Source organism: Thamnophis sirtalis, unplaced genomic scaffold, assembly GCF_051295495.1.
Source record: "Thamnophis sirtalis isolate CommonGarterSnake01/CBP01778 unplaced genomic scaffold, rThaSir2_p1.2 scaffold_14, whole genome shotgun sequence".
Taxonomy (NCBI): domain Eukaryota; kingdom Metazoa; phylum Chordata; class Lepidosauria; order Squamata; family Natricidae; genus Thamnophis; species Thamnophis sirtalis.
In genome coordinates, this window is record NW_028261394.1 from 44,241,906 (window position 1) to 44,268,552 (window position 26,647).

Below are 26,647 nucleotides of genomic sequence, written 5' to 3' on the forward strand. Positions count from 1 at the left end.
CCCTGCTCAAGCAAGAAACCCTATAACATTTCAGAAAAATAGTTGTCCAGTCTCTTCTTAAAAACCTCCAGTGTTGGAACACTCACAACATCTGGAGGGAAATCATTTCCCTGATTAATGGTTCTCAGTTTCAGGAAATTTCTCCTTAGATCTTTAGAAGAGGGAGGGAGGAAGGAAGGAAGGAAGGAAGGAAGGAAGGAAGGAAGGAAGGAAGGAAGGAAGGAAGGAAGGAAGGAAGGAAGGAAGGAAGGAAGGAAGGAAGGAAGGAAGGAAAAAAATGGAATGGAATAGGAATTAAGAAATAAGAAATGAGATTAAATAAGAAATAGAATATTCCTTCCTTCCTTCCTTTTTTGTTGATACAATTGTTAGAATGCAGTATTGCAGGCTCTGCCCATAGCCAGTAGTTCAATCATGACTGGCTTACGGTTGACTCAGCCTTCCATCCTTCCAAGATGGTAAAATGAGGACCCAGATTGTTGGGAGCTGCAAAACCGCTTAGAGAGGGCTGTAAAGCACTGTGAAGCGGTATATAAGTCTAAGTGTTATAGTGCAATTGCTATTAACCCCATTTTTTTTAATTGTTATTTGCTACCACTGAATTGAGGAGGGTTAAGAAAAAAGCTATTAAAACATTTCCGGGTGTTTACGGAGGAGATAACCAGCCTGTGCTTGAGGGTGGGGGGGATCAGATTCCTGGATCTGGATGAGAAATCTCAAGGATTTACATACCTCCTGAAGTTGAAGCAATTTTTCTTCCACCATTGCAAATTCGCTGGTTTTCTCCATCAGCTGCTTGTGAAGCTTGATCATCTCTACATTGTCTCGAATGCTGAGCCTCCAAAAAGCAATTTTGATTTTTTTTTCCCCAAAAAGAGAAAAATCACAGTTAGATTTTTTTGGGGGTGGGGGGGAACTAAAGCAACCAACGCATGCAAATTTGATCTTGGAATCTGTAACCTTGAAAACAATTTCTTTGCAGCTTCTTAATTCCTAACACAGTCATGGGACAGAACATTAGCTGGCCAAAAGTCATTTTTTTCCTTTCTTTAAGTAAACATTACAGGTAGTTAAATCAATCCACGCTTCAGTGGAAGAAGGCTGAACAATGCTGATTAGCGAGACATAATGCTTTATGCCATAACATTGCGGTAAATGTAATAGTTGAAGGAATAAATTGATATTTATAATAGTTGATAGTTTTGCTATCAAGCAGCTTCCAAACTTGTGCTGTTGGATAATTATTTTTTTACTGAATTTTTTTTTCTCCCTGGAACTTATTCCCTTTCTCAACTCAACTATTTCCAAGGCCTGTTATTTAACATGTTCCATAGACGATACTTTGAGACCGGGATTAAAATAAGCTGCATTTTAGCGAGAATAATGCTCGCACAAAGTTGGAAAAGTGACACCATGCCGACAGACTGTTTGATAATCCAAAAGATTTCTGATTGCGCAGAGATGGATAAACTCACATTGGAGTTAAGGGACAAGGAAGACTCAGAATATTATTCAGTTTGGGAAAACTGGCATCAGTGGCTAAATAAGAGGAACATGAAATGTATAGCTTAAAAACGTAGATGTACAGATACAGGAATAATTAGAAATGTATAAAAATGCATTTGAATAACAAATGGTTGTTAGTACTGTCAAAAAGAATTTTAACTTATACAAAACTATTTTTAAAGATATTTGTATTTTAAAGATTTTAATTTTCAATAAAGGTTTATTTAATGTAAAAAAAAAATAAAAAATAAAAAGATAAGCTGCATTTTAACACTGACCAGCGTGGCTGAAATTCTATAGGGCTAAGGTGCTGTTATACATTTCCCTTGGTGAGATTCAATAGCAAATTCATAATTTTATCTTGTGAAAAGTTAAATATAGATAAGAGATCAGAAACATAACCTTTGATCTCATTGTTATTCTATCTGCATGGGTGCATCAAGCCAAGACCAATTTTTTAAAGGAAACTCCTTAAAGGAGTTTAAAGCTTAAGTGCTAATATCAAATAAAGCAAAAAAAAAAAAAGATAAACAGAATTTCACATCTTGAAATACGCTATTTCTCTCCCAATACTTATCTGCTGAAGACAGATTGGGAAAAAAAAATGTTCCACTGCTGGAAACAGAAATTAAGACTACAAAGCTTATACATCTGTAAACCAGCTGAAAACTTAAAACTATAAACTATACACTTAAAACTATACACACACACACAAACACACAAAGTGGGAGGGAGGGATATAGTTTTAAGTCTCTTGTAATCTTCCAATAAATTGTGTACAGTAAGTTGGGACGGCATCCCTGCCTGACTCTAAGTGCAAAAATTAACGCCACGTTATGTTTTTATTACAATTATCGTGCTTTTCACATCAAACAACTTGTCTGCCTTTAAAGACTGTCTAACAAGTCCTCCCTTTTATTTTTAAATAAAAAGGAGGGGTTGTTGTTTTTTTTAAAAAAGTGACAGTGTCCTGCAGATGTTACTCTAATAGCTCTTAATGACTAAGATTTTCTAGATTGTTCCACGGTGTGTGGGGTGGAAGGTCTGTTGGCCAGGTCCAGATAAGGCAGGAAACTATTGTTCATTTCCAAACCCCCGATAGAAAACGGCCCTCATTGCTGGTTATTTTTTTCAAGAAAAATTACACCTAATTCCTGCTTTGTTGAATCGTTGCCACAATTCTCTATTGTTGTCGTTTTATACCGAGGCACATATTGTTTCACAACTGTATTTGTTTCACATTTTACATTTCTGTTACACTGATATCCCCCCCAATGCCGGGAGTCTTTTTCACATGTCACGTCAGCCATCATGTTGTTTCATTTTGAATTTCCATGAAAGGCTTAGCGCAAATGAGAACCGAGCTCCAAATATCATGTTTAAAGAAGGAAAGATACGAGGGGTTATTTCCGAGTGCAGCTAGTCCTAGACTTAACAACAGTTTAGTGACCGTTCAAAGCGGCATTGAAAAAAGTGATTTATGATCGTTTTTCACAGGTACATTTGTAGGATCCCTGTTGTGGCCCAGCAGGAGCCGTTGGAGCTGCAAACAGACTCCGATAGCGAGGGACCCTATGAGTCGGCTCTGGAAGATGTGGAGGACCCTGGACAGGGTTCAGACTCCGAGCAGGGACCAGAGAGGATGGTTGGTCACCAGGAGGTGCCTGAGGCATGGAGCAGCGGTGAAAGCCAAAGGGAGTTGGTCCCGGACGCCAGGCAAAGACGGGAAGATAAGCGCCGACAGCAACTACGGAGATATAGAAGATAATTGGGGCCGGGTGGTTGTGATTAGGCTCCTCCCAAGAGAGTATACAAGAAGAGACTTTGGGAGGAGGCTTTTTGCAGGACTCAACCATTACACTAAAGCTGGAGAAGCTCTTGTGTGTATTTCTTATCTGTGGAAGTCTGGGTTGCTGCCAAAGTCTTGTCGGTGTGTTAATTTACTGTGAATAAATTGTCTAGCAGTAATCTTGTGTCGGCGTGACTCACCGTATGGAGGGGGGTGGGTCAGAACAGGCCCCCATGATCGTGTGATCAAAATTCATGTGCTTGACCACTGGTTCGTACTTATGACCGTTGCTGTGTCCAGGGTCATGGGATCCCCTTTTGCGACCTTTTGACATGCAAAGTCAGTGGGGGGGGGAATCAGATTCGCTTAACAACCGTGTTACTAACTTGATCCCTGTAGTGATTCACTTCGCAACTGTGGCATGGAAGGTCTTAAAATGAGGCAAAAACCAGTTTGGCTTTAGCCAGGGAAATGTTGGGTTCAACTGTGGTCGTAAGTCGAGGACTACCTGCATTCAAGTCTAATCTAATCTAATCTGACGGTCTTTCTGCTTCGTCCTACCGTTGGCCAGTGGCTTGCTGCTCTTTCAGTTGAAGGAGGGCGGCTTCAAACTCATCTTCTCTTTTCTTGTTCTCACTTCTGAGCATTTCGATCGCCAGTAGCAACTCTTGATTCTGTCCCCGCAGGGATTCCAGCTCGTTCTCTCTGCAAAGTCAACCGAAAAATTATACAATTATAACTGTTGATCACGACAATCCATAGCAATTAAATGCTATTCACAATTTTTTTTTGTAAGTGTAATCACCAATTCTTCCCCCCCACCCCCCAGAAAAGCCAAAGGTTAACTGGGGAGATAGAGAGAGTGAGATGGGCAGAGAAGCAGAGAATAACCTCGTCATTTTGACTTTTGGAAAATGTACCAACCACACCCAACGAGGCAGCCATTTTACAAACGGTCAAACCCAGCCTAACCGCCATTTTTATTTTGAGGGGAAAGTCCTCACAAAGGGCTCCAAAATCCCAATGTGTCTACTGAACCTCCGACATTTCGAGGGTCTGGAAAAATCCAATGTCAAATTTTTACAGGAGAACCCAACAAAACTGAACAGGACTTGTCCAGTGTAATTTTTTTTTTTAAACTTTTCTTGAGAAGCTTAACAGGAGGAAGAGGAAGAAGATGGAGGAAGAATTCAAAAAAAGAAAAGAAAAGTCATACAAGTTTTTGATCTCTGATCTTGCTTCTTGAAGTAAAGGGTGTCCGTACTTGGGAGGCAATTCTTCTACGTTCTGCAGCCTCATCCCTGGTTGGAAAGGTGAGATGGATAGAAGGAAGGAAACACGAAAAGAGAAGCACGTTTGTTGATTTTGGAAGTCCATCCAAGGTGACAAAAGTAATGGATTCATCATCACCACGACCAAGCCTTTACGCATTCATTAAGTAAGACGCTTGGATACGGACACGAGAATCATAAGGACATCCGTCATCCTCTTAAACTTGGCAGCACCGTTCTTGCTTCATCCAAACCATAACGCTTGGTTGATACTAAGGAGGGCACCTTCTCACCATGCTACACAGGATGGGACACCTTGACCACAGAGAATGAAACCTTATAATGAGAAGATTGATGTTGATTCAGATCTAAGTTCTGTGTCCCAGCTCAAACCCCCATGCTAAGGATGGGTGGGTGGGTGATGGACGGACGGACAGATGGTCAGACAGATGGATGCCATCAGACAGACAGACACCATCAAGTTTTTGTCAACTCTTGATCTATCCCTAACCTGTTTTTTCAGGTCTACCATAACTGAGTCCCTCCCACCATGCTGGTCCTCATTTTCCCCCCCCCCCTTCCACTATTCCCAGCATTAGAGCCTTCCCTAGAGCAGTGTTTCTCAACCTTGGCGACTTTCAGTCCTTTGGACTTCAACTCCCAGAATCCCCCAGCCAGCATAGCTGGCTGGGGGAATTCTGGGAGTTGAAGTCCACAGGACTGAAAGTCACCAAGGTTGAGAAACACTGCCCTAGAGAGCCAAGTCTTTGTGTAATACATCCGAAGTAGGCTAATTTAAAACCGGGGGGTTGGACTGGATGACCTACAAGGTCCCTTCCAACTCTGTTAATCTGTAAGCTTGTATACGGTAGGTACAAGAGAGTTTGGAACTGAACATTAAGCCCACGACAGCCAATGCCAAATTCCTGGAGGCCTAGGAGCATTTAAGAAATGTAGATAGACCTCAGCTTACAACTGTTCAAAGTTATGACGGCACTGAAAAAAGGTGACTTATGACGATTTTTTAACACTTGCAACCGTCCCAAAGGTGCTTTTTTCAAGAGGCAACTGGACTTTCTGGTGTTGTTTTTTTCTTTTGAAGACATTTCACTTCTCACCCAAGAATCTTCTTCAGTTCTGACTGTCCAAGCTGAAGATGGTTCTTGGATGAGAAGCGAAACGTCTTCAAAAGAAAAAAACCCCAGAAAGTCCAGTTGCCTCTTGAAAAAAAGCACCTGGAGGGACTGAGACTCTCTACGCACACACAACTCTTGAAGCATCTCGATGGTCATATGATCAAAATTCAGATGTTTGGCAACCACATTTATATTTATAACAGTTACAAGGTCCCAGAATCACGTGATCAAGTCAACTGGGCAGCCATACTCACTCAAGTGTTCCTAACTTAACACTGGTGGTCATTCACTTAAGGACTGGGGCAAGAAAGGTTGCACAATGAGACAAAACTCACTCAACCAATGTCTCACTTAACAACAGAAATCTGGGGTTTGATGATAGTCATAACCCAAGGACTACCTGTAGTGGATCGTAGTAGTATATAGGTTGCCTTTCGAAAGAGGAAAGGAAAACCCGAAGACCTCCTTAAAAATGATTTTTAAAAAATGGAAGGAATTCAGTCAACCCAGATTCATAGTATTAAATCAACTGAAATCCTTCTGATTTATGCCAGCTCTGCTTAGCGTTGACCAATTGTCCAAAAGAATCACCACTATTTCTTGGGCATCTAAGACACAGGTTTAACCTCTCACCTATCTGAAACGTAGACCTTTAAGAGCTCAATCCAATACCTTTCTTGGTGGCCTCGTGGGCTCTCAAACCTTCCGCCGCCTTCTTGAGTCCCGTGTTCACCCGTGCCTGGACGTAATTGTAGGGCGTGTGTCTTTGGCCTCGAAGCTGAAGTTGCTGTTTGGTCGAAATCAGCCGGTTGCGTATCATTTCGTTCTGTTTTTCTAAGTCCCGGACTTTCTCCTGAAGTTGTTCGATCACTTCCTCCATCTCCACGTCCTGACCCAGCCGCCTGGGGACGCCCCCGATCTGCTCTGCTGCTTTCTTCTTGTCATTAATGAGACGTATTAATTTGGTGGCCATTCTGGAGGAAACAAGTCAGATGTATCCAACGGGGGGGGGGGGGAGAGAGAGAAGGAAGGGGAGGGGGGAATCAGCATGAAAAAGCACTTTGTTGAAAGGAACATAATCACTGTGAAGACTTCGGCTGGCAGAACCTGAGTAATAAATTTCAGGTTTCGATAGAACTACGAGGGCCTGCGAAAGAGGCCTTTGATGATAATTGGAACCACCGGCCAGCAATCTGCTTTATAGCACTGACAAATAATAGTTTCCTAAGGCTTATCACTGAAAGTTGATGTGGGAAGGGACACATATTTGCTCCATATGCTGCTCAAATTTGGAACGGGTGACCTTCCTAAGAAACTCTGGACTCTGCTAAGTGTCGTGAAAGATTCGGGATGTGGTGAGGCCAGGCAAAAAAGGCCGCAGTTCCATATGATATTAAACGACCCCGTGTATGCTTGCAATATGTAACACATTGCGCTGAGGTCTTGCTTCCATGCAAGGACGGGGAAACAAAACCTGTAGGATTTCTACCAAATAAAAAATAAAAATGAGTAGGTGCACCAGGCCAGCTTTTAATCATCCTCTGTGCCTAACTGCTTCTCATCCTTAGCAAATAATGCATAGAACAGAATTTAGAATAGAATAGAATTTAGAGTAGAATAGAATCTAGAATAGAATAGAAGTTAGAATAGAAGTTATAGAAGTTAGAATAGAATTTTGAATAGAAAAGAATAATAAATAGAATATAGTTTAGAATAGAATAGAATTACGAATAGAACAGAATAGTAAATAGAATAGAATTTCAAATAGAATTTCAAATAGAATAGAAGTTAGAATAGAAGTTAGAATAGAATAGAATTTCAAATAGAATAGAATTTTGAATAGAATAGAATAATAAATAGAATAGAATTTTGAATAGAATAGAATAATAAATAGAATAGAATAGAATTTCGAATAGAATAGAATAATAAATAGAATAGAAATACGAATAGAATTTCGAATAGAAGTTAGAATAGAGGTTAGAATAGAATAGAATTTCGAATAGAATAGAATAATAAATAGAATAGAATAGAATAGAATTTCAAATAGAATAAAATTTCAAATAGAATAGAAGTTAGAATAGAATAGAATTTCAAATAGAATAGAAGTTAGAACAGAATTTCAAATAGAATTTTGAATAGAATAGAATAATAAATAGAATTTCGAATAGAATAGAAGTTAGAATAGAATAGAATTTAGAATAGAATAGAATTTCGAATAGAATTTTGAATAGAATTTCGAGTAGAATTTAGAATATAATTTAGAATAGAATTTCGAATAAAATATAATATAATTTAGAATAGAATTTAGGATAAAATATAATAGAATTTAGAATAGAATATAATTTTGAACAGAATAGGAATTTCAAATAGAATAGAATAGAATTTAGAATAGAAAAGAATGGAATTTAGAATAGAATAGAATAGAATTCTTTATTGACCAAGTGTGATTGGACACAGAAGGAATTTGTTTCAGGAGAGGCTTAACAGCTCATGGTTGGATAATAATTGGATGCAGAAGGAATGGTTTTCATCTAATTTTAAAAGAGTAAAAAAATATGGTGTTGTTTTTTTTTGCTGTTGGCGTCTCCAGAGTTGTACCTTTGATTCTTCTGGAGTTTTGATAAACAGAGGGAAGCTAGAACAAAAGACCAAGGAGCGTGGAAGGGTGATGTAATAGCCCCTAAAACCAGAAGGTATTGGCAGCAGTGAAGGATTAGGTCGGGGAGAAGAACTTGGCAGGCTAAGAAACAAAAGGGGGCTTTGATGGAGGAGGGAAGTACAAAACTTTCACTATATTGGTCGCACATCTCTTAAACGGCTGCATCTACTTTGTAGGAAGACATTTGATTTCTCTTCCTTTTCCTTTGTGGAAAACCCAGGCGGGAGCCTGAAAATAGAGGCACACTTCATCTATTTAAGGATTTCCCCTACTTTTTTCTTTTTATTAAACTGCTTTTTTCCTCTAACCAAGAAGAGAAAAAACATATGCGGGAGGAGGATATGATGTTCAGCCCTTGGAGATGAACACAGAAGTGATTTGCTGTAATGAACAAAGAAGGTTAAATTTTCCCGAAGTTGAGTAAGATCTTTAAAAAAATGTAAGTTCTTTTTCTTTTTTTAAAAAGAGAGCTTTAAAAAATGCATAAAGGAACCCAGCTTAATTCCTTAATTTATCACCCCATGATAGGATACTCTCTTCAAGTACAGAAGGTCCTCAGCTTACAACAGCCTGAGCCATTTTCCACACTTACGACCGTTGCAGCATCCCTCGCTCAAGTGATAAAAATTGATATGCTGGGCAACTGACTTACGACAGTTGCGTCTTTCCCGAGGTCATGGGATCCCCTTCGGTGACCTTCCGACAAGCTGAGTCGATGGGGAAGCCACATTCGCTTAACATCCGTCTGACTCACTTAACAATTGCAGTGTTTCGCTTAAACAACGATGGCAATTTTTTTTCGCAAAATGGGGCAAAATTCACTGAACCCATGTCGCACTTAGCAACATGAATCCTGGGCTCAATTGTGGTCGTTAAGCCGAGGACTACCCATTTTTCATTTTACAAACAACATTTTAGGGAATCAATAAGGAAGCCAGACCAATATTTTTGTTGGGCATTATACCAGAAAAATATGATAAAAAGACTATGTATATATGTATGTATGTATGTATGTATGTATGTATGTATGTATGTATGTATATATGTGTGTGTGTTTGTGTGTATGTATATGTATGTATGTATATATGTGTGTGTGTTTGTGTGTATGATATGTATGTATATGTATGTATATGTATGTGTATGTATGTATGTATGTATGTATGTATGTATGTATATATTTAGTGTCACAACCCCTGGTATGCCCCAATTATGGGAGGAAGCTAACTGCTTCCATTATCTGTCTATTGGCTCGTCACAAGAGTCCATCACGACAGAAACCCAATATTTTTACTGTTGCCTTTGTTATATTTGTTGTATTTGTGCTGATAAATAAATAAAGGGAGACTAGTATAGATCTATTTCAAGCTATTTAGATGCAATAGGATGCACAGGTTCGAATCCCAGTAAGGGTAAGGCTAGCTGATGAGAGCTAAATAGCTTGAAATAGATCTATACTAGTCTCCCTTTATTTATTTATCAGCAGAAATACAATACTATATATATATATATTATTGTATTTGTGCTGATAAATAAATAAAGGGAGACTAGTATAGATCTATTTCAAGCTATTTAGATGCAATAGGATGCACAGGTTCGAATCCCAGTAAGGGTAAGGCTAGCTGATGAGAGCTAAATAGCTTGAAATAGATCTATACTAGTCTCCCTTTATTTATTTATCAGCACAAATACAACATATGTATGTATGTGTATACACACACACACACACACACACACATGGTTTTTCATATACTAACCGCAAACAGAATTGTATTTGCACAGTAACGGAAAAACGATGAGATTCCATCAGATGAGAATGTAATTAAGAAAATATTAGAATGCGCAGAAATGGATAGATTAACACTCACTATTAAGGACAAAGAAGAAACTGAATATATTTGGGGTGTATTTTATCAATGGCTAGACAACAGAAACAGAAGTCAAAAAGGAGGAGACATGAAAAGAGGAAATATTAATGTGGAGAGTTGTTAAAGAAGATGTTAAGTATTATTGTTATCATATTATTATAGTATCAATATTATTAATGAATAATACAACAAATATGTGTATTATGATTGTTTGAAAATAACTATACCAGATCGCACACTGTTCAATGGAAATTCAATGTTATATAAATAAAATAAATAAAGACATGGGGGGGGGGGGGAAAGGAAGCCAGACCTTTTAATCTTATCTTCTTGCTTACGGGCATGTTGTTTCAGCAAGATGTTTTCCTCTTGTAAGCGGAGGTATCGATCTTCAAGTTCCTCCCGGTGAATCCGCGAAACGATTTGCCGAGCCTTTACATTTTGGGCACCTGATGGTTCTGCAAAAGGAGGAAGAGGAGGTTGAGGAAGGAAGGATTTTTGGGGTGGGGTGGGGTGGGGTGTTAGATCTATACTGTGAATTTTGCTAATGACAGATCTGACTTCAGGAAACGTTTGCCAATTCCTCTACAATGGCCTTGGAAAAGGCTGAGCTCAGGGATGAAATGGGTCCTTCCAACGCTGATCAAAGGGTAGAAGTTAGAGAGAATGTGGAAGGAAGGAAGAAAGGAAGAAAGGAAGGAAAATAAGAAAGAGAAATTAAAGAGAGAAGGAAGGAAAAAAGAAGAAAGGAAGGAAGGGAGGAAGGAGGAAGGAAAGAAAGAAAGAAAGAAAGAAAGAAAGAAAGAAAGAAAGAAAGAAAGAAAGAAAGAGAGGTCTGAGTCAAGAAAGTAAGATGAGTAACTTATGAGACTCTTCCTAGTTTAAGTGAAGATAAAAAGAGAGGGAAGAAGCACATTCAGACATGCAAGTTTCTGTTCCTATAGCTTTGCAATACACTAAACACCAAATAGGTAACCTCAGGGACCCATACACCTCTTTAAGGTAAAGGTAAAGGATTCCCCTGTCCAGTCGTGTTTGGTCTTGGGGGGAAACTCTCATCTCTGTTTCTTTGCCGAGGGAGCCAGCACTGTCCGAAGACATTTCCATGGTCATGATTATATCCTGAGACACACGGAACGCTGTTACTTTCCACTTACCAAAGTGATACCTACTTATCTACTTGCATTTTCAGGCTTTCAAACTGCTAGGTGGGCAGGAGCAGGAGCGAGGAACAGGAGCTCACCCCGTTTTGCGGCACTTGGGTCTCAAGCCTGGGCTGCAGCTGACAAGCTGAGCGTCTTTATCCCCTGAGCCCTTGTGTCCATGTAACCCTCTGTGAGGATTCAAATCACTATGATTGTAGTCAAACTGGAAGGCTAAAGCTTGCTCCATGCCGAACAAAATAAACAATACTGTATGTACCCTCTGAGATAATTTGTTTGTTTGTTTATTGGATTTATATACCGCCCTTCTCCCAAAGGACTCAGAGCGGCGTGCGACATTTAAAAAAACACATATTACAAAAGTTAAAAAGAAAATTAGATAGAGTATCCAAAAACAAACCCAATTCATATTAACAATAACATTTAAAAATAGATTAAAATTAACAATAATCAATCATTTATTTTATTTTGTTCAAGCCAGGCCGGCTTGCTGGAAAAGCCAACTTTTTAGGGTGCGTCGGAAGGACCGGAGGTCGGGGATTATACGAAGCTCCGGGGGAAGCTCATTCCAGAGGGAAGGCGCTCTCACAGAGAAGGCTCTCCCCCTGGGGGTCGCTAGCCGAAACTGTCTGGCCGACGGCACCCTGAGGAGGCCAACTGTGTGGGATCGCACTGGACGGTGGGAGGCTACCGGTGGCAGTAGGTGGTCTCGCAGGTACCCTGGGCCTAAGCCATGGAGCGCTTTAAAGGTCATAATTAGTACCTTGAATCGCACCTGGAAGACAACCGGCAACCAGTGCAGGCTGCTTAAAAGGGGCGCAACATGGGAGCATCTAGGTGCCCCCATGATAACCCGCGCAGCCGCATTCTGGACCAGTTGAAGCTTCCGGGTGCTCTTCAAGGGCAACCCCATGTAGAGAGCGTTACAGTAGTCAATTTAGCAGAAGAAGCTTTCTACCAGACAGAGACATTAAAGAGTTTATTCAATTTCTAACCAGGGTGACAAACCTGAATGTCCTCCGAGGTTTAGACCCACGTCTCTCACTGGGAGATCTTCCGATATTTCATCAGCTTCAGCAGACATGGCTGAGGTTTAAACGGCACGGCACTACAAATTTCCTGCTCTGTTTTACAAAACAAATGAAACAGAGAACAGAGCAAATTACATTCAGTGGCCAAAGGAGAATATCTGTAGCTAGGATTGAAACGAGGGGTCTTTCCTTGGTCTCCATGTTTTTCGGGAAGAACAAAAGGATGGGTGGGGATCTCACCTTGGGGAGCCATGATGTGTCAGAATGGTCAAGCAATCGGCAACTCCAAATCTCAACCGACAAATGCTCTGTCTGACATATTGGCAACAAAAATCAGAACACCAAATACAAGCTGGGTGGATACGACTTCGTAGAGGACCTTGGAATGCTCATCTCAAATGATCTCAATGCCAGAGCTCACTGTAACAGCACTGCCAAAAAGGCACTAAGAGTTGTTAACCTAATTTTGCAAAGCTTCTTCTCCGGTAACATTGTATTGCAAACGAGGGGATACAAAACCTTTGCCAGACCAATTCTCGAATACAGAATTAGTATTCTGCCTGGAATCCACACTGTATATCGGACGTTAATACGATTGAGCGGGTCTAGAGGTATTTCACGAGAAGAGTCCTCCACTCCTCTGCTCACAATAGAATCCCTTACGCCACCAGGCTCGAAATTTTGGGCGCTTGGACAACACGGAGCTACTCCACCTATGGTTTGATCTGAGCGTAGTACACAAAATTATCTGCTACAATGTCCTACCTGTCAATGACTACTTCAGCTTCAACCTCAATAATACACAGGCAAACTAAGGATACAAACTCAAGGTTAATCGCTCCAAACTCCATTGCAGAAAATAGGACTTCAGCAACAGAGTGGTCAACGCCTGGAATGCTCTACCCGACTCCGTTGTTACGTCCTCAAACCCTCACAGCTTCAACCTCAAACTGTCCACCATGGACCTCACCCCTTACCTAAGAGGTCCGTAAAGGGGGCGTGCATAAGCATACCAGCGTGCCAGTCACCTTTCCTTACATAATTGGTGCTTTCTTTCATACTTTTGGATTTCTAATTTCTAATTTCCGTTAGTTGGCAATTGCTAAAACCAATCCCACGTGAAAAAGTATTCAAAGCCTTCTTGATTTTAATTGTCAATTTATTTATTCCTGCACATTGTAATATTTATTCATTTACATATCTCTGTTTTTCCACTGTTGTGCAAACACAATTCCAGCAGCTGCTAACATGTGTTAAATTAAATATATATTATACTCCCTTTCAAATAGCCAACAAAATATTTCTGGTTTTAATTCCATATCTTGCTTTACGATTGCTTCTAACCACTAACTTCTGAATAGCTACTTGGACCAACCTAAGTACTAATTCATAATTTCATATCCGGTCACATGGGCGGCAAGCCACTCCCATCCGGTCACATGGGCAGAAAGCCACTCCCATCCAGTCACATGGGTGGCAAGCCACTCCCACAAAGGAGGCCACACCCAACAATTTTTGAAACCCACCACTGGTGCCTACCGTCCCTGTCCTACTGTCCCCATTTATTTGTACTCATTTCCTTTGTTCATGTCCATGTTTATACTTATACCTGTTATCTCGTACATGTTTGACAAACCAAATAAAATAAAATTAAAATTAAAATAAATCTTCCAGAGAAGGGGAGCCATAGCAGAAAAGGCTCTTCTCTTGGACCCTGCCAGCAGTTACAACCTTTCTGGCATCCCCATGATGGCGTGATCGAACTTCAGACGCTTGACAACTGACTCACATTTACGACAGGTAGCCCTCGTCTTACCACAGTTCATTTAGTGACCATTCAGAAGTTACAACGGGACTGGAAAACGCAACTAATGCCCGTTTTTCCACGCTTACGCCCGTCGCAGCCTCCGTCCCCGCAGTCATGTGATCAAAATTCAGGCGCTCGGCATCTGACTGGTATTGATGACGGTTGCAGAGGTCACTGGATCCACCTTTCGCGACCGTCGGACAAGCAAAGTCCAGGGGTAAGCCAGATTCACTTAACGACGGGGTTACTAATTTACAGACTGCGGTGATTCCGTGCAAAAAAAAAAAAAAGAAATCCTCAAGCTCACTTCGCCAAGGTCTCACTTAGCAACAGAAATGTTGGGCTCCATTGTGGTCATAAGTCGAGGACTCCCTGTATGTACATAGGTGAATCTTGTCATCTGCAGCATTTTATACACCTACCATTTCAGATGTGGCTCCCTTCTTTTTAATAATTCCGGATCTTTTCGAAAAATACATAAAGCGTCCATAGGGAGCCTTAATCAATCAGTCAGTCAGTCAGTCAGTCAGTCAATCAATCAATCAATCAATCAATCAATCAATCAATCAGTCAATCAATCAATGAAAGATATTCATAGCAGAATGACCTACAGATGCTGCAGCCGATCTCTTTCCCCCAGGCCCGCCTGGCCTTCATCTCCTCCTCCTCCTCCTCCTGCCCGGCTCACAGCAGCCTTCCTCCTCTTCTTCCTCCTCCTCCTCCTCTTCCTCGCTGGGTCGCGTTCCCTCGTTAGCAACCGCCTCCGTTGCTACCCCCAACGTCACTTCCGCCCGAGGCCGCTCTTCCAAAAGAGACATTTCCCCCCACCACCCTCGCCACCCCGCCGCGCTGACTTCTGGGAGTTGTATTTCTCCTCCAGGGAACCCCTTCGTTTTTTCCGCCCGCGGGAAGCAAACTACGCCTTTCTCGCGTTTCCGGGAATGGCAACCGCCGGCGGAAGCCGCGCGGGGCAGCTCGGGAGTTGTGGTTCCAGAGTCCCGAAAGGCTGACAAGCGCTGCCTCAGGAAGGACGTTTCTCCCCTGTTCAAGGCGGGAAGCGAGTCGGGTTCTTTTCGCATGTGGGGAAGGAAACTCGCCGGAGGAGCATGAGGAGAGCTAGAGCGGAGGAAAGGGAGAAGGAGGCGAAGGTAAAGCTTAGCCCGAAAGCAGCCCCGGCACACAGGTGCGGGCTCTGCAGGTGCGCTGGTCCCCCCTCAGCCGAACTGATGCTCTGGGTTGATCCCCCCCCCCCAACCAAGTGTGCAACTTCAGCGTGCAAATCTCGGCTTTGCACAAACTGATTGAGCAGAGAACCATTAACCAGCGGAACGACTTGCCACTGGGAGGGGCGTGCAGAAGTGCATCAGCGTGCCTAAAGTCCCTTGTCCAACTGTCCCCGTTGCTTGTGTTCTTATTCATGTTATCTTGTACCTGAGTGATAAATGAAATAAAATGAAATAAAATAAATAAATAAAATAAATGAATAGAATAATAAAAATAAATAAAATAATAAAATAAAATAATTTTAAAAATGAAATAAAATATAAAATAAAATAATAAAATAAAATAATAAAATAAAAATAAATTAAATAAAAATAGTAAAAATAAATAAAATAAAACAATAAAATAAAACAATAAAATAAAACAATAAAATAAAACAATAAAATAAAACAATAAAATAAAACAATAAAATAAAACATCAAATAAATAAAATAATTAAATAAAAAGAGTAAAAATAAATAAAATAAATGAATAAAATAATTTAAAAAATGAAATAAATAAAATATAAAATAAAATAATAAAATAAAATAAATGAATAAAATAAATGAATAGAATAGAATAATAAAAATAAATAAAATAAAATATAAAATAAAATATAAAATAAAATAATAAAATAAAATAATAAAATAAAATAAAAATAATAAAATAAAAATAATAAAATAAAAATAATAAAATAAAATAATAAAATAATAGAAGTTGTGGGTGCTCCAACACCGGAGGTTTTTCCGAAGAGATTGGACAACCATTTGTGTGAAATGGTGTAGGGGGTCCCTGGACTTACAACAGTTCATTTCATGACAGCAACAGCATTTAGGACCATTTTTTACACTTACGACCGATGCAGCATCCCAAGGCTCACGTGGTTTACATTTTGATGCTTGCCAACTGATTCACATTTATGACGGTTGCAGTATCCCGTAAGTCCTGTAATCTCCTTTTGCGACCTTCCGGCCACCAATCTGCTTTATAGCACTGCCAAATAATAGTTTCCTCAGGCTTATGGCTGAAAGTTTAGTCAAGTGGGAAGGGAGACAAAGTCAATGGAAAAATGAGATTCACATAAACATGTTACTTAATTAATAATTGCAGTGATTCGCTTAACAACCATAACAAGAAAGGTCATAAAAGGGGGGCAAAACACACTGGACTGCAACAAATGTTGGGCTCAGAATTGTGGGTCGTAAGTCAGGGACCACCTGTATCGTCGCTGAAAGAAACATTACTTTGTAATGTTAGTAAGTTGGTTGTTAAGTGAATCTGGATTCCCAATTGACTAGCAATAGCAATTCACTTAACAACCGTTACAAAAGGGGATCATGTAACACACGGGATCCTCCCGCTGTCATAAATATGAGTCAGTTGCCAAGTGTTTGAATTTTGATCATGTGACCATGGTTATTAGTTATGTTGGCTCCCTTGAGCTACATATAAAATAAATACAGGTCAAGTAAGAATCAAATATCAAATAAATGAATAACATCAGTGATAAGAAAAAAATATCAACTCCTGAAGTAGTTGAGGGCAGATTCAGTCCTTTCAAATGCTAGGAGAAAGACCTCATTCCTCCCCTGATATTTCTGGCTGCATTGCAAATAACAAACTTATGCCTTAAGTCTTTCCCCTATTTTCTAAAATAATACATTGTTTAACAATGCAGCTCCGCAGATCATTATTTGGAAATACCATTGGCCTTTAATGCATTTTATTTTGGGTAAGGTTGCAATTGTTGTGTAGTATTCCAGCTGTAACTTTGTCTTTCTGTGTCTCATAAACTGCAACAAAAAAGGCAAGTTTGGTTCTGTGGTTTCATTGTGTTTGTTAGTTTCATTTGTTTTTATAGCGAGAGAATAGAATAAAGAATAGAATAAAGAATAGATTAGAATAGAATAAAGAATAGAATAGAATAAAGGATAGAATAGAATAGAATAGAATAATGAATAGGATAAAGGATAGAATGGAATAAAGAATAGAATGGAATAAAGAATAGAATAGAATAAAGAATAGAATAATGAATAGGATAAAGGATAGAATAGAATAAAGAATAGAATAGAATAAAGAATAGAATAAAGAATAGAATAAAGAATAGAATAGAATAATAAATAGGATAAAGAATAGAATAGAATAAAGAATAGAATAGAATAAAGAATAGAATAGAATAAAGAATAGAATAAAATAAAATAGAATAAAATAAAATAGAATAGATTAAAGAATAGAATAGAATAAAGAATAAAGAGTAGAATAGAATAATGAATGTACTATGGCAATAGTACTATGGTACTATTGTGTACTATGCTTAGGTCAAACCATAGGTGGAGTAGCTCCATGTTGTCCAAATTTCGAGCCTGGTGGCGTAAGGGATTCTATTGTGAGAAGAGGAGTAGAGAACTCTTCTCGAGAAATACCTCTAGACCCGCTAAATCGTATAAAATGTCCGATATACAGTGTGGATTCCAGGCAGACAAGCTGTATTCGAGAATTGGTCTGGCAAAGGTTTTGTATCCCCTCGTTTGCAATACAATGTTACCGGAGAAGAAGCTTTGCAAAATTAGGTTAACAACACTTAATGCCTTTTTGGCAGTGATGTTACAGTAACCTTGACTTTGTATCTGTTGTTTTGCCCATCTATTATTGTGGTTGAAGCTGAAATAGTCGTTGACAGGTAGTACAAGGGGTGGGTTTCAACCGGTCCGCAGTGGTCCATGCGAACCGGTTGGTCGGTGAACCCGGAAGTAAGTAACTTCTGGGAATGCTGAAGGGCCCACCTGCCCACCCGTGCTCCTCACTGGTCTTTGAAGGCTTCTGCGCTTCCACGCAGGTGCATGGCACATACAGCGCCTGTGCGATTCTCCACGAGCAGCTGGAGCATCACGCAGGTGCTAAGACGCATGCGTGAACTGCGCGCATGAACGAGGACGCCGCTGGCCCCGTTCCAACCGGTACGGTTGGAATGGGATGAGCAACCCACCACTGGGTAGGACGTTGTAGCAGATAATTTTGTGTACTACTCTTAGATCAGACCGTAGATGCGTATAGAAATAAACATACACATATGCAAAGAGACGTGTGTTCTCTGTGCGTGTGTGTGTGTTTATAAAAGTTAAAAACAAAAATTGTCTGTTCGGAAGGGTCCAGGATGCTGAGCCACTGGCTCCCCCACTCCCCAGCGCTATTACCGAGACAGCTTATGGAGGAATAGCGCACGTGGGGCGTAATGCATCACCTGTGGGTTGGAAACAATGGCCCTGATTTCAGGAGGGCGAGCCGATGAAAGGTAAGATGGAGAGCGTGGCAAATGCTGTCTGTTTTAAAATTCATCACGGCCCCCGGATTGCCCGCTTCAGGTTGCCCCAGCTGTTAACGCTGGGAACCATTACAATAATGGCTTTTGTAAATGAAGGAGAACTAACACACACACACACACACACCCTTGATTACACCGGAGGGGTAATTTTCTCTTCATCGGTAATGGCAGCTCGAGTCTCGTATTGATCAGCCCATCAAGATACTAATCCTCTGTAAAATTACTTGTTATAACTGGAGATGTGTTAATCCAGCCGTTAGGATGGTTTATTTGTCATGATTTAAACCCTCCTTGCCCTCAATTGGATCTTCCCTGGCCAAAACAGGGAAGAGCTGACTGGACAGCCGCTTAATCTTCCCACTTAGCCCAAGCAATGTCCTTCTGGTTTCTTTTTCTTTTCTTTCCCCCTTCCTCTTTTTTTTTTTTTAAATGGCCTTTTTAATTAAGGAGCGAGGTTTGTCTTGCCTGAGTTATGGCCGGACTCAGATTTATTAAGCAGCTAAATATAAACTTCTGGAGGGATATGTTTCCCGTGCTGTAAATAAGCTCAGGAGTGTATCTTGCGAATGCTTAAGTACCTGCCAATACAGGTAAGTCCTCTTTATTTTACGACTGCAATTGAGAGCAACATTTCCATTCCTCAGCCAGACCATTGTTAAGTGCCCCATTTTAGGACCTTTCTTGCCAAGGTTGTTAAGTGAATCGCTGCAGTTGTTGAGTGAGTAACACAGACTTTAAGTGAAGTTGGCACCCTTATTGACTGTGCTTGGTAAAGGTTTCCTTGCATATATGTGCTAGTCGTTCCTGAATCTAGGGGGGGCGGTGTTCATCTCCGTTCCAAAGCCGAAGAGCCAGCGCTGTCCGAAGATGTCTCCGTGGTCATGTGGCCGGCATGACTAAATGCCGAAGGCACACGGAGCGCTGTTAGAATAGGATAGGATAGGATAGGATAGGAGAATGGAAAATAGAATAGAGAATAGAGAATATAGAAGAGAAAATAGAATAAAGTAGAATAGAATAGAATTTTATTGAATTGAATAGAGAATGGAAAATAGGAAAGAATAGGTATTATGATTGTACATGTATACTGCTATTTTTTTTTCTTTTTTATGTATATTGAAATGGAATTATAATTACCATCAACACAAAAGGGAGTTTGCTCAGAAGCTGAAATACACCAAGTGAATTAGAGGAAGAGTGGGAAGCAGAGGAGAGAAGAAAGATAGGAAGAGAGGGATAGGAGAGAGAGTGAAGGGGGAAGATGAGGTCTATAAGGAGGAGTGGTAAGGGGAGAGAGGAGAAGGAGAAAGGAAGGCGAAGTAGAGTAGAAAATGATGGAGGGAAGACAGGATGTAGAAAGGGGGAGGAGAGAGGGGGAAGAAAGTAAGGTATAAATATGGTGTATGGAGAGCAGAAGAGCCAATAACTGGGTTTTTCTTTATTTTCTTTGGTAGTTGATGGTAAGATGAATTGATGTGATTACTTAATAATAAAACATGATATTGACTATGTAATTGTATACATGTGATTATATGCTATGAAAATGGAAAATAAAACTTTCGATGTGGAAAATAGGAGAGAATAGAATAGAGACTATAGAAGAGAAAATAAGAGGAGAATAGAATAGAATAACAGAGTTGAAAGGGACCTTGGAGGTCTTCTAGTCCAACCCCCTGCTCAAGCAGGAAACCCTACACTACTTCAGACAAAGGGTTATCCAACATCTTCTTTAAAAGGTCCAGTGTTGGAGCATTCACAACTTCTGGAGGCAAGTTGTTCCCTTGATTAATTGTTCCAACTGTCAGGAAATTTCTCCCTAGTTCTAGGTTGCTTCTCTCCTTGATTAGTTTCCACCCATTGCTTCTTGTTCAAAGTTGCACTGCTGATTAATTGTCCTAATCATTGGAACTACTTTCCTCCGGAAGTTGTGAACTGCGGTAATTCCCTGAACCATCGTAGCAACAGAGGTCGTAAAGGGACACCAAACTCACTTAACAACCATCTCACTTCTCAACTGCGGTTTGTAAGTCAAGGACAGCCTGGGTTCTTAGAGATGAAGTCCTTAAAAAAAAAAAGCAGGCATGGTGGAAAGTGACTCTTAACGCCTTTAACGAATACTAGTGTCTCTTTATTTGACGCTTGTCTTGGCGGTTTTATATAAGGTGATAAACTTAGCTTGATGCAGCTGCCGGGGTCACCTCTGCCCTCGACTAATCAAAGAGTTTAGCCAGAGGGAAGCATTTATTTCCCGGTTTCCATTATTATTATTTTCATAGCCACGAAAGAGGGTTATGGGCGCATGTGTGTTTGTGTCTAAGGCTGCAGTGGGGAAACGAGGTATTGATCGTCTGCATTTGGCAATTTCTTCCCACCCGCCGTCAATACCATGTCGGCCTCTGACACGGCGCCGTGGTTGACCTCACAAATAGCTTCTTTTTACGCTCCCGTTGGAATTCAGATGATAAACTATGCGGGAAACCGAATCGATGGATGATTGGGAAGTTTGGAGTGCGAGATTGCGGCCCCATGGCGGACAGAACCGCAGGGAGCAGATGGGAGAAAGGATAGCTTCATGGATAGAGAAGTAAATCGGGGTAATCCTCGACTTAGGACCAAAACTGAGTGTTCTGACCTAGCTCCCCAAACATGACAATCCCTCTAACTTGAACTCAAAAGTTTCCTTTGTTAGGTGTGTCAGCAGCCCCAATAAAAAAAAATAATTCTTCCAGACTAACAAATCCTGCCAGAAAATGAATAGTTGTCTTCCACATGTATTCATAGCAATAGCAATAGCAATAGCAGTTAGACTTATATACCGCTTCATAGGACTTTCAGCCCTCTCTAAGCGGTTTACAGAGTCAGCATATCGCCCCCACATTCTGGGTCCTCATTTCACCCACCTCGGAAGGATGGAAGGCTGAGTCAACCTTGAGCCGGTGAGATTTGAACCGCTGAACTGCAGATAACAGTGAGCTGAAGTGGCCTGCAGTACTGCACCCTAACCACTGCACCCCCTGCCTTTTATCCCCAGAGCTAGGGTGGGATTCCCCTAGCAGAAGTGGCTCTTCCATCCCGAGGACCGGCCCATAGATTTCCATTGTTCTCCTCTCTCCTCTTCCTTCTGCTCATCCGTGCGTCAGGCACTGGACCCAGCTGTTCCTCCTCTTCCTCATCAGTCATCTTCAGACCTAGGGGCAGTTGACTCTCCATCTGTCGGCTGGCCGATGTCCCAGGCTCCGCCTGTCCGTCTCTCTGACCACTCCATCCCCTCTCGCCCCTCGGAGCTCCCAGGTTGCCTTGATGCTGACTCTGACCCCCACGCTTCCTCCTCTGATTCGGCTGCTGGAGAGGCCAATGGCTGAACACCAAGCCCGGAATTTCTTTTGCTAAGCAAGACAGCTGTTCAGTGAGTTTTGCCCCGTTTTACGACCTTTCTTGACATCGCCGCTAAGCGAATCACTAAGGGAGGAACACGGTTGTTCGGTGAATCTAGCTTCTTCATTGACTTCGCTTCTCAGAAAAGGAGATCATGTGACCTTGGGGCACTGCAACCGTCATAAATACGAGTCAGTCACCCGGTGTCTGAATTTGGATTACGTGACCACGGGGATGCGGCCACAGTCGTACAGCCTAAGTGTGAAAAACGGCCGCAGATCCCTCTTTTCGGTGCCGTCGCAACTTCGAATGGTCGCTAAGCGAACCGCTGTAAGGCAAGGACTACCAGTTAATTCTTCTATCTGCGCTGTTTCGCTTGGAAGCAGACAAAAGGTTTGCCGTTGGGTGTTGGCACTGAAACATTATTAGCCCAAGATTGATACGAAGTGGGGGGAACCGGCCTTTTTATCTTAACAAATAAAGGTTTTCTCTGCCACTCCATCCCCAAAGTATTTTATATGTTAATGTTATGTTCCAAAATAAATAACGCAGCCCAGTTAAATGAGCTCGCTTCATTTAAATCTGAACAAACGCTAGCAGCCTTCCCTGTGCTAACCCCCTTTTAAAATAAGGGACACGTGTGATATGCAAAGCAGGGCGAATTGGTGCAAGAGGGCTGTTTGTGTGTGTGTGCGTTTGTGTGTGTGTGTGTGCCATCATTCATTTTTTGAAATCATGCTTGGAAATGGTTAAATATTGCTGCCCTGGCAGTATGTAATCGAAATGATTAGACTCTGGGTTGTTGTGTTCCCCCCCCCACACACACACAAACAGCATAGTGCAAAACATTGTTTTTGTTCGGTAATAAATAAGGTTTTCAGCTAATCTCTCCTGGTGTTGAGTCCTGGTAGTTTGGCTTTTGGATTTGTTTGTTTGTTTGTTTTCTTTCCTCCCATAGAACCGGTCCATGCAAAGGAACATTTCCTCCGTTTTAGAACTAAACATGAAACTAAAATCAGAAGGTCTCTTGAACAAGAGCTTTGCATGTGCTGAATGATGAAAACAACTGTAGGATCTAGCTAAAATAAACACACACACACAAACGCAAAACCTAGAGATTGGAAATACTGCTGTCATGACCCCACCAGTCCTTCTTTTCTCTAGATTGTTGTTGTTGTTAGTTGCAAAGTCATCTCCAACCCATCGCGACCCCATGGACAATGTTCCTCCAGGCCTTCCTGTCCTCTACCATGCTCCGGAGTCCATTGAAGCTCACGCCGACTGCTTCAGTGACTCCATCCTTTGCTGTTTCCAGGGCAGCCCCGCGGGCCAGATCTAAGCACCCCATGGTCCGGCTGTGGCCCCTGCGCCTTGAATTTGATACCCTGCCTTATACTAAAGCCCCCCCCCCCAAGGATCTTTGCTGCTTCTTCGGTTTTCATTTCATTTCAAACAGAGGGACAGAATCAAGATGACGTGAAGTGTTAATACCACTTCAGAATGCCTGGGTAAGGCCACACTTGGAATATACTGCATCCAGTTTTGGTCGCCACAATATAAAAAAGATGTTGAGACTCTAGAAAGAGTGCAGAGAAGAGCAACAAAGAGGATTAGGGGACTGGAGGCTAAAACACAGAAAGGACATTTGCAGGAACTGGGTATGTCTAGTTTGATGAAAAGAAGGACTAGGGGAGACACGATAGCAGTCTTTCAATATCTCAGGGGCTGCTCCAAAGAAGAGGGAGTCAAGCTATTCTCCAAGGCACCTGAGGGCAGGACAAGAAGCAATGGGTGGAAACTAATCAAGGAGAGAAGCAACTTGAAACTAAGAAGAAATTTCCTGACAGTTAGAACAATTAATCAGTGGAACAACTTGCCTCCAGAAGTTGTGGATGCTCCAACACTAGAAGCTTTTAAGAGGATGCTGGATAATCATTTATCTGAAGTGGTGTAGGGTTTCCTGCCTAGGCAGGGGGTTGGACTAGAAGACCTGTAAGGTCCCTTCCAACTGTGCTGTGCTATTCTATTCTATTCTATTCTATTCTATTCTATTCTAATCTATTCTATTCTATTCTATTTGGTTTAATAGCTAAATGTCTCTGCTCCTTAAAATGCAGGCTAAAACACCTCAAGGGGAGTAGGGTTTTATCTTTCTCTTTCTCCGAGTTCCCGAGATGTCAACATGTGCGATAAGACGATGATCTGCTCCTTTCTTTGATAAAAAATAAAATGACCTCTCTACTGTGTGATGCAACCGCCTGAGGCCGTCTTAACTTTTTTAGTATCTCTCTGTGTGTTTTCTTATAAATGAAACAATGACAGAAGCTCAGGATGTTTCTGCTTGCTGTAGTGTTTTTTTCTTTTCTTTTCTTTTCCTTCTTCTTTACATTTCTGACTGTGGATAAAATAGACCTGTGGGTAAAATACAAGACATCAGCATTGTGGTGTCAAATGGAACATCGGCAACAAAAAATAGGTTTTGTTGTCTGAATTCTTGCTATCCAAAGTTGAGAATTTATATCTCTTCACCCCTTGGGTCAGAGGTTCAAATTTTCCAGTTAATCCCTTTCCCCCCCACTTTTGTCTGTTTCTCTCATATATATATATATATATATATATATATATATATATATATATATATATATATATATATATATATATATATATATATATATATATATATATATATATATATATATATATATATATATATATATATATATATATATATATATATATAATTTATCAGCACAAATTAAAAAAAAAGAAAAACATATATACACACACACACACACACACACACACACACACACACACACTTGGACTTTCCTAAGTAAAGGATCGGACGCTGCAACCGCCATAACTCTGAATCAGTTGCCAAGCATCTGAATTTTGATCACATGACCACGGGAATGCTACAATGGTCGTAAGCATGACTTTTTTTCAGTGCCGAACGGTCATTAAACAAAACTGTTGTACCTGAATAGTCCTCGCTCTGAAATTGCAACTGCCAAGTGTGCAGGAAAAGAAACCGTTTCTTTAACCAGTCCAGAAATGTAACAGAATTGGAAGGGATCTTGTAGGTCATCTAGTCCAGTGTTTTTCAACCACTAGTGTGCCGTGACATAGTGTAAGGTGTGCCGTGGGAAAATTACTTTATATATAGTCAATATAGGCACAAGAGTTAATTTTTTTTAACATTTTCTAATGGTGGTGTGCCTCGTGATTTTTTTCATGAAAAAAGTGTGCCTTTGCACAAAAAAGGTTGAAAAACACTGATCTAGTCCATCCCCTGCCCAAACAGGAGACCCTGCACCATTTCTGACAGATGGCAGTCTAGTCTCTTCTTGAAAGTCTCCAGGGATGAAGCTCCCACAACTTCCGAAGGCAACTTCTGTTCCATGGGTTGATTGTTCTCACTGTCAGAAAATTCCTCCTTATTTCTAGGTTGAATCTCTCCTTGGTCAGTTTCCATCCATTCTGGCTTTTGGGTGCTTTGGAAAATAAGGTTGAATCCCCTCCTCTCTGGGGCAGCCCCTCAAATATTGGAAGACTGCTGTCATGTCTCCCCTGGTCCTTTTCTTCACTAGACTAGCCATGCCCAGTTCCTGCAACCGTTCACCGCATGTTTTAGCCTCCAGTCCCCCAATCATCCTGGTTGCTCTTCTCTGCACTTTTTCTAGAGTCTCAGCACCTTTTTTATAGATGGATCATAGGTAGATAGAAAGATAGAATGATAGAAAGATAAATAGATAGATAGACAGACAGATAGAAGATATGGTTAGGTAGGTAGGTAGGTAGGTAGGTAGGTAGGTAGGTAGGTAGGTAGGTAGGTAGGTAGGTAGATAGATAGATAGATAGATAGATAGATAGATAGATAGATAGATAGATAGATAGATAGATAGATAGATAGATAGATAGATAGATAGATAGATGAGAGGGAAAGATAATGGGTGGGTGGATAGATGGATGGATGGATGGATGGATGGATGGATGGATGGATGGATGATAACAGATGAATGATAGATTAATGAGAGATTGTTCTCACTTCAGAAAGTTCCTCCTTTTTTCTAGGTTGAATCTCTTCCTTGGTCAGTTTCCATCCATTATTTCTTGTCTAGTCTTTGGATGCTTTGGAAAATAAGGTTGAATCCCCTCCTCTCTGGGGCAGCCCCTCAAATATTGGAAGGCTGCTGTCATGTCTCCCCTGGTCCTTTTCTTCACTAAACTAGCCATGCCCAGTTCCTGCAACCGTTCATCGCATGTTTTAGCCTCCAGTCTTCTAATAATCCTGGTTGCTCTTCTCTGCCTCAACATCTTTTTTATAATGTGGTGACCAAATCTGGATGCAGCATTCTAGGTGTGGTCTTACTAAGGCTTTAGAGAGTGGTATTAGGACCTCACTTAATCTTGATTGTATCCCTCTGTTAATGCAACGTAGGAGTGCATTGGCTTTTTTTGGC

The 26,647-nt window shown here is 40.9% G+C and overlaps 2 protein-coding genes across 3 annotated transcripts in view; one reads left to right on the forward strand and one right to left on the reverse strand.

The window, feature by feature from the left end:
* Nucleotides 1-14,978, reverse strand: part of RPGRIP1L (RPGRIP1 like) — a 68,194-nt gene extending 53,216 nt beyond the window's left edge. The window contains exons 1-7 of the mRNA XM_087729460.1: nucleotides 14,839-14,978; nucleotides 12,398-12,513; nucleotides 10,540-10,684; nucleotides 6,375-6,676; nucleotides 4,512-4,596; nucleotides 3,857-4,000; nucleotides 733-838 (exon numbers count right to left, since the gene is read on the reverse strand). Of these exons, the coding sequence (XP_087585586.1) occupies nucleotides 733-838; nucleotides 3,857-4,000; nucleotides 4,512-4,596; nucleotides 6,375-6,676; nucleotides 10,540-10,684; nucleotides 12,398-12,473 (858 nt within the window). The 5' untranslated portion in view covers nucleotides 12,474-12,513; nucleotides 14,839-14,978. The remainder of the gene's footprint in view (nucleotides 1-732; nucleotides 839-3,856; nucleotides 4,001-4,511; nucleotides 4,597-6,374; nucleotides 6,677-10,539; nucleotides 10,685-12,397; nucleotides 12,514-14,838) is intronic.
* A 243-nt stretch (nucleotides 14,979-15,221) lies between these two features.
* Nucleotides 15,222-26,647, forward strand: part of FTO (FTO alpha-ketoglutarate dependent dioxygenase) — a 184,278-nt gene continuing 172,852 nt past the window's right edge. For both annotated transcript variants that reach the window (XM_087729364.1, XM_087729365.1), the window contains exon 1: nucleotides 15,222-15,375. In XM_087729364.1, the coding sequence (XP_087585490.1) occupies nucleotides 15,334-15,375 (42 nt within the window). In that variant the 5' untranslated portion in view covers nucleotides 15,222-15,333. The remainder of the gene's footprint in view (nucleotides 15,376-26,647) is intronic.